The following is an 8,510-nucleotide window of genomic DNA, read 5'->3' as shown; positions in this document are numbered from 1 at the left end:
TTTGATATCTTGTGATAGAAATAAATCAGCAGTCAACTACACCTTCTTTTCCCTCAGCCTTTCAATAAGAAATGTATGGCTTTTTATTGCTCTATGAAAGTATTTCAGCATGTAAGTGAAAATATATCCTCCATTAAAGTGAAGCAATTCACACTGTGTAGGGTATTGATGTGTATTTTACGACTTTATGGGCAGCATAGAGCTTTTCTCAAGAATTCAGTATTTTGCAATGGCTCCTTTAAAAGATTAAAGGCAAAATGATTCAGAGATTTCTACAGCCCTGTTGCCACTTGTTCCAGTCCTTCAGATACAGAGGAATCTCAGCACCAAGCCACTGCAGTTTGGAGATGTGCATGTAAACTAACTCCTGGATAGGACAGATACTGAGATTTTAAAATCTCAGTCCAAATCCATTACTATAAAGCTCTAGACATCCAAATGTTGTGAATATGCTTGTTTATAGCAGGCATATGTACATAGTGTCCTCTTCTGCCCCGAGTCAGCCAAATTGTTCGAGTCTAACGAAACTCCCATTGCAAAACCCAGTGAAATTACCTTTCTCTCATGTTGTTTTGATGTTAAACATTTCCTGCATCCATCTTTCTTAGCCTGATTGTCCAAAAACTTGCTGCTTTGTATGTTTTCTGAAAGTGCCAATGTGGGGATGCCACGTTTCTTTTTTTCCCTGAAATCTTATCTTGCTTTCCTATGGGTATTATGAGGAGTGGAAGCCCCCATTTTGCATAAGACACGAGGAGCAGGAACATATTGCTTTAAAAGCAGAAAAATGCAGACATTTTACAATTGCATAATCTAACTTTTTTTCTTTATTATTCCAGTCCAGACTTTCTGCACATCAATTTCTTTGCCTTCCCTCCCTTAATTAATATTCCGTTTATGCGGGAACTATTCTCAGTATCAGATCCAAGCAATGCAGAATCCTACAAATGCATTGCTCTATAGCAATCCCTGTGGAGCTTTAACTAGGACCTCCAGGTTGTCTGTTTGCCTCTCCAGCAGATGGGCACATACAGAGGAAAGCATATATTCCAGGAAGGAAGTTTGCATCACCCTGTTGATTAGGGATATCTGAATACTAATTTGATTTGCATTATAGATGACCTTGGTGAGAGTAAAGTGATGCACAAATTGAACTGTGCAACTGGTTGCTCTGTTTGTGTTCTCTATTTTGCTTGCAGGCATTTCTCTTACAAAATGTGATTGTTCAGTCTTTGAGGAGTTGCAGTACTTTTTGATAAGCTCTGAGAAGCATTAGGGAACCCCTGTGTGTTTGACAGAATACATCTATTCCATGTGGATCCTGCATGTGTAAGGCATGGCATCTATGCAGAGCTAATGCATTGCTCATTAGAACTTCCTATATTGCAGGATGGAGTTCCAGCAAAACTGCAAGAGAGACATCTGTATGTCTTTGTTTTCAAACCTTCCTGAAAAAGGGATCATACATGAGGATTGTAGCTTAGATGAATGCATAATTTATGACACTTTATAATTGTTATAAAGGTGCTTCAGCCTAAATAAATCCAGAGAAGTGTTGCTCCATATATCATTAAATGTACTGCTTCTGTAACATTCCAGTGTTCCACCTGGTGACCAATTCTCTTTCAAGCAGAGGCAGTCTTGTATAAGCCCACTTTTGCCTGGATTACTTATATTGCACATTGATAGGTATGTGCTAGTGTGTTAACTCTGTCTTCTGTGGATTTTATGGGTGTAATGTCTGTGTATAATCTGCACACTCTAAATGGTGCCTGTGTATTACCTCTCATCCTTTCCATTGATCTCCAGGCTATCCGATGCACTCTCGTGAACTGTAGTTGTCAGTGTTTCAAACCTGGGAAAATAAATCAGCGACAATGTGACCAGTGCCGGCATGGATGGGTAGCACATGGTAATACTTGTTTTTACAATCTATAGAAAACCATTTAGGATCCTCCTCCCTATAACATGCTTTTTGTGTCACCCCCTCAACCCACCCACTGCAATATTAGTTGCATTTAACTTTACCTCTCTCTCGTGACTCGAGTTTATTTATATTTCGTGATTTTTATTTTCAGCCCTGAGCAAATTAAGGATTCCCAACCTCTACCCATCAAGCCAAGTAGAAATAGTCCAATCCAATGTTGTCTTTGATATCAGTAGCCTCATGTTGTACGGAACCCAAGCCATTCCTGTGCGCCTTAAAATTCTGCTAGATCGGCTTTTCAGTGTTCTGAAGCAGGAAGAGGTCATACAGATCCTCCATGCTCTGGACTGGACACTGCAGGATTATATACGTGGATATGTGCTACAGGTATTTAGAGGGGCTTTTTTAATATAAATATGATAGTTAAGTAGTTTCTCTAGTCTTAATCTTCTTAGTGGTTCACAATGTGTTAACAATTTGGCACAGCTGAAAGGGAGTAATAGAGCTGTACAAGCTTAATGCCAGAAAAGAAAGGGTGCAATTTTGGCCATTGGTCTCTCTTCTTAGTTGGACTTAATTGAAATCTTCCTACTTGCTCAAATCTATCAACAAAGGTAAGCAAGGATAAAAAGAAAAAGTTACTGGGAATGTATCAAAGTAAAGGCTTCAGAATTTTCTCCAATCTTATTTAAACAGTGAGTTTGCCTTTATACAGCAGAATAATACATCAAGAAATAAACTTGCCATCATCTTAAACACCAGGGACAATATTCATGTCTGGTGTAGTGCTACTGACCTTACTGGAGCTACAGCAAGGATGTACTTGGGCCTATTGCTTACACTGATGTTAGTCCTTGCTGCTCTGGAAGTTACCTTTTATGTAAAGTAACATTATGATCTTACATTATGACACGAATCAATATTTAATGGTCTTGATAATCTTGCTTTTTAGTGTTAGGATTAAAAATATGGAATCAATTACCTTGAACCTCTACCACATGAAAAATTTATAATGTTACGTTCTTCATCATCTTAGAAACTCTTACATGCACTGTGAAAAATCTCAGTAGGCCATCAAATACATGTTCTGTGATAAAATATTTATTGTAGTTATTGGGAAAAGTTAGGCATAGCTAGAGTTTGAAAGAACTCCAACACTAGTGTAATTACAGCTGTGCTCTGTGAACACTGGCAATAGATCAATACAGGTTCATTTGTTCTCTGATCTTAGTTGCTTGGAAGATTATTAAACTTGCAATGAAAGAATACTTGACTTAAATGAGGAGCTAAATCTTGGTCTGATTGCTCCATCTCTGCTGTCTGTACTTACAGGATACTAACTGTTGTTCAAATAACGTGTCTTAATTTTTGTGGAAAAAAAGGAGTTTATTGAAAGGTATTACTGTCAGGTCAGAAAGAAATAATACCACCAAAGTGGTAACATTTGGAAGAAATTATCACAGAATTGGCATTAATCTCTTTAAATGGAATGTTGTTATCATTTTGTTAGAGAAGAAATTTTATTCCCTGAAAAAATGAGAGATTTGAGGGGAGGTGTTTTTCATTTGCCTTAACTGACTCATTTAAATATTTTTGGCTTTAGGATGCTTCAGGAAAGGTGCTGGATCACTGGAGCATAATGACCACTGAAGAAGAACTGGCTACTTTGCAGCAGTTTCTTCGCTTTGGAGAAACTAAGTCCATTGTAGAGTTAATGGCAATTCAAGAGAAAGAAGGGCAATCAATTATAATACCACCACCAACTGCCAATTTGGATATTAGGGCATTCATTGAGAGCTGCAATCCACACAGCCCTAATTTTTCTGCTTCCTTGGACAAAATGAGTCCCACCAACATTCATCCCTTTGAGAATATTGTCAATAACATGGCTTTCATGCTGCCCTTTCAGTTTTTCAGTCCAGTGCCTCCACCTTTGATAGGTTCACCACCAGAAAGACATTTGATTGAGCAAGGTCAAGACCATAGCAATGAAACCAAACAAGATCTTCAGATACCATTTTCTGAAAGCAGCTTCTTAACTTCTAGTTCTGCACCATTTCAAGTTGAAAATGAGAGGAGCATAAACGGTCCAGATGTCACTAAAACAGAAGATGATGCCCTTTTAAGTGATTCCAGTTCACATAATACAGCAGCAAAGCTTGAAATGACAGCACTATCTCCAGAAAACAAAATTAAATCTGTTGAAAAAAATGGTGCTGGGCCAAGGAAAGGGCGTGTTTTCTGCACTGCATGTGAAAAGACATTTTATGACAAAGGTACTCTGAAAATACATTACAATGCAGTTCATCTGAAGATAAAGCACAAATGCACCATCGAGGGCTGCAATATGGTATTTAGCTCTTTGCGCAGCCGAAATCGTCACAGTGCAAATCCTAACCCCAGACTCCATATGCCGATGAACAGAAATAACAGGGATAAAGATCTAAGAAACAGTTTGAGCATTGCTGGACCTGGAGATAGTAAAAGGACAGAATTTACAATTTTAACTCCGGATAGCAGAACTATTTCCAGCTATGCCAGCTCCTGTACAGATTCAAAAGGTCAGGCTGGATTTTCCAGTATTGGACACAATGGTGTCCTCTTTCCAAACCTGAAGACAGTACAGCCTGTTCTTCCTTTTTACCGTAGTCCAGTCACACCAGCTGAGCTTGCTAATACTCCAGGTACTCTGCCTTCTCTGCCTCTTGTTTCTTCCTCGATACCAGAGCAGCTTGTTTCAAATGAATTGCCCTTTGACATGCTCCCCAAGAAGAAGTCTCGTAAGTCGAGCATGCCCATCAAGATAGAGAAAGAAGCTGTTGAGACACCTCACGAAAGCAGCGATGTCGCCAGTTCTGAAGATGACACACGTCTGCAAGTGGTAAGCGATGGAGAGCTTGAGACCTGTGAGCATAAGATAGAGAAGCGAGTGGCCGACAGGGTGGAAAAGCACCCCCATTCAGGTAATTCATGGAAATCTCTCTCTGGGGTAGAGGGCCCAAAGTATTTTGAATCTGTCTTTGCGCCAAATAACAAATACATCGAGGATATCTCTGAGAATGAATTGCAACACTGTGAGAAAGAGGTTAAACCAGAAGAAAACCAACCATTAAAAGTAGTTTCCCATGAGATTATATATGAAGATCCAAAACACCACCACAGTGATGTTATAAAACCAATGACTGAACCCCCCATGTATATTAAAGAGCAGTCAAAGCACAGGATTCCTAAAAATGACTGCCCTGAATTGCAACACCACTTGCTGACCGGGGGCTTTTTCAGCACTTTGTCAAACAGGGGTGCTGCCATTCCTTGTTTTGAAGACTCTAAAGATATGGATCATGTCAGTCAACATGCACTAGGGATTCAGAAGGAAGAAAGCCGCTTTCATTGTGACATCTGTAAGAAGACTTTTAAAAACCCTTACAGTGTAAAAATGCATTTCAAAAATGTACATCTCAAAGAAATGCATATTTGCACAGTTGAGGGCTGTAATGCTGCTTTCCCTTCTCGTAGAAGTCGAGACAGGTAAGAAAACTATAAACAAAATTGTATTTATTTTACCATCACAATGGAGCCTAATTTGAAATTAAAATGAGTGTTTGAGGAATGGAACCTACAAATATTTTCTGTGTATCCTCATATAACAGGTATGATAACTTATCAGAACATTCATAAAATGAAAATCCATTGAAAGAAACATTTCCTTTCCAGTAGACTACGAGGTATTAAATAAAGCCATGAAAATTTCATAACTGATAAAGACTGCAGTAGTTGAAAGAATACTTTAGAACATAAAGGGAAAGCCACAAGGGTTTGAATTCAGCAATTTTCCAGTAGATGCATGTATGGACTTATATGTTTAATATGTACTTTCATGTGTATTTTAATGTATACAGTGTTCTTTAATGGAAAAGCAATGAGATCAATTCAGGAAATCTTCACTTGCCCTGGTCCTTGCTTTAATCAAGGATTTGCAACAGAATGGTGAGAAAAAGCCTGTAAGAAAAGCAAGATTAGTCTTTGTCAGTACAAAATTAACATTATGCAGTGGTAGTCGAACTAACACTGTCTGGTGTGTATCCACATCAGTATTGCTTTTCTGTGAGATTACATACTAATTCCTAAACTATACCGTGACCTTGATTCAGCTTACTGTTAGCTGCAGTATTGTGTGGCTGCAATTCATTTTATTTCGGCCTGTTATGCACATAGGCTGAGAAACAAGAACTGACATTTTATTGTTGACCCTCAGTTGTGTACCTGAACCGGTCAGTGAGAGGTAACAAATCTATTGAAATGCAACCAAAGTGGTGTAAGTTTTCCAGCTCTCTCTAAGGGTGTTACAGCAGCTTTTGGCTGCAGGAAACACGCCTGGATAGTAGTTCAGAGTGACACAAGGTTTAGATTGTCTGTAATCTGCTAGGAGTGCTGGAGCCAGCTGATGCAGTCCAGAGAGAGGATGGGCTGGTCTCTGAGGACTGGCCGCTGCATCTGAGATGCACAGATTCATCTGCTGCTGGCAGGGCTTCATACCCTGGTCTGCTGCCTGCATCTTCCCAGATGTGAATTCCTCCCCACTGTAATTGTGATATGGGCCACAGGAAAGAAGGCCAGCAGTAAGATTTGCATCCACATGCCACAGATTCCTTCCCACACCAATATATTCAGATAGGCTTTAACATAGGTGCTTTTGGAAGATGGTTTATTAAAGAAAAAAAAAAAGGCAAGCCAACTCAGAAAAAAAGTTCCACAAGCTTTGTACAAAACAATAGTTATTTGGAACAACTTTGCAGAAGTTTCTAGACTTTAACATAGAGTACTGTGACTGCAAGTACAAAATATTTCTGTGCCTTTTTGAACAATTCATGGCTCTGATTAAACCATGATGGCAAGGGGAAAAACAAATATTTTGCCAGTCTTATAATAAACTCAATCTTCTAGACAGAGCCTGGAATTTCCCAGTGAGCTGATTGATAGTATTCAGTGAGGAGCAGTGATTTTTGTATGTTTGGTGGTTTTAAACAGAATCCAGAGATGCCCATTTGAAAACTGCAAGTTGCATAAAATTCAATATTCCTTTTTTCAAGGAAATTCCTGTCAAGAAAAAGCTCTGTACTGCTGTGTACAGCTGCACGTGGTTACAGTACTTGAGATCATCAACAGGTTTAGCAGATTCAGGTGTTACTCCTTTCCTGTTTTGTCCATTGCAAAAGAGTCTTGTTTCTCACCCCTCTCGGTCCATTCTATGCTCTCAGTTCAATTTGCAGTGTTAAGTCTGTCCCCCAACTCTCTTAGGCCCAGCACTAGATCTAGCAGAGCAGACAGCTGTCCACAATGCAGGAGAGAATCTGAAACATTGATTTCTGGAGTTATTTCTGATTATATGCCAGTGCAAGCAAGTTCAGAAACCCAGTCACATGTAACTCATCCATGTGCACTCCCAGTGTGGCAGTTGGTCAAATCAGAAGTGTACAGTTCATGCATGCTACTAAATATTGATTTTTTTTCTTTATTAATGATCATTATGAAACAGCTGTTAAGTGAGGCGAAACACTTTCTTGCTAAGCTTGTCTTTGTTCTTCTAGACATAGTTCAAACCTAAATCTTCATCATAAGCTTCTGACTAAAGATACACTGGAATTCAACAACCATTTCAATGCAACATACCTCTTGAAAGACATGGCTAAGGAGTTTTGCCAAGATGTCTCTTTAAAACAACATGTTGGACATACTTCTGTAATCTTCAAAGGAATGAACAGAACAGGCAGCTACGTTTTCCCAATGAGCAAAATTAGAGAACCCTGTTCTGAGAGTTATGGATACGATCCATTAAATGATGGAGCTGTTCTGGATCTAAGCACTACTTCCAGCATTAAATCTGAGAGCAGTGCTCATTCTTCTTGGGATTCTGATGGAGGAAGTGAAATATGCACCATGCCCTTGGATGATAGTGATGAAAGCTGTGAAGGACCCAGCCTAATGCCCAATGATGAACTCTACCAAGACTGTACTTTAATTGACAAAGCTAATCAAAACTTTACAAATTTATCTTCCAGTTTGCCAATAACTTGTCATATATGTCAAAAAACATACAGTAATAAAGGAACTTTCAGGGCTCATTACAAAACTGTGCATCTCCGCCAGCTCCACAAATGCAAAGTCCCAGGTTGCAACACAATGTTTTCATCTGTCCGCAGTCGGAACAGGCACAGTCAAAACCCCAATCTCCACAAAAGTCTGGCTGGGTCACCAACTAGCTTACAGTAAGATCAGACTGATCTTAATTTATTTCTGCTAAGAATTAATCATTTCAATTAAGGAATGTGTTAAATTAGTTTTATTTAAACTCATTTGACTTCCAGCCCGCTCGACAACCGCAGTCAAATTCTTTTCTCCTGTGTGTGCTCTCCAGCAGTTTCACTTAGCAAAGCTTGGTGCTGTAGTTTTTGTGCAATTGTTTGGTTTGATGTTGAATAGCTAAAACTTCTGTAAGGAAAAGGGAACATCTTAGAAATGGGGGAAATATGGAGACATTAACTAGAGTATTTCTGATACCTGTGAAGTATTACTTGCCAAAAAT

General features: G+C 39.0%; 1 protein-coding gene across 1 annotated transcript; it reads left to right on the top strand.

The window, feature by feature from the left end:
* The first annotated feature begins 1,737 nt into the window (after nt 1-1,737).
* BNC1 (basonuclin 1) lies at nt 1,738-8,197 on the top strand. Its single transcript, XM_050309737.1, has 4 exons — nt 1,738-1,912; nt 2,079-2,314; nt 3,531-5,455; nt 7,516-8,197. The coding sequence occupies exons 1-4, from the start codon at nt 1,738-1,740 to the stop codon at nt 8,195-8,197; spliced, it is 3,018 nt and encodes a 1,005-aa protein (XP_050165694.1).
* The last annotated feature ends 313 nt before the right edge of the window (nt 8,198-8,510 follow it).

Source organism: Myiozetetes cayanensis, unplaced genomic scaffold, assembly GCF_022539395.1.
Source record: "Myiozetetes cayanensis isolate MyiCay16 unplaced genomic scaffold, myiCay2020 scf14, whole genome shotgun sequence".
Taxonomy (NCBI): Eukaryota; Metazoa; Chordata; class Aves; order Passeriformes; family Tyrannidae; genus Myiozetetes; species Myiozetetes cayanensis.
Note: the sequence above shows the minus strand (reverse complement) of the source record. Positions and strands in the feature narration are given on the sequence as shown.

Bases quoted from the DNA above. Each gene is read 5' to 3' on its own strand.
- BNC1 (XM_050309737.1), top strand. From the start codon at position 1,738: ATGTCTGTGTATAATCTGCACACTCTAAATGGTGCCTGTGTATTACCT. The intron at 1,913-2,078 runs GTAATACTTGTT...TTTTATTTTCAG, and splicing joins GCATGGATGGGTAGCACATG to CCCTGAGCAAATTAAGGATT. The intron at 2,315-3,530 runs GTATTTAGAGGG...TTTTGGCTTTAG, and splicing joins TACGTGGATATGTGCTACAG to GATGCTTCAGGAAAGGTGCT.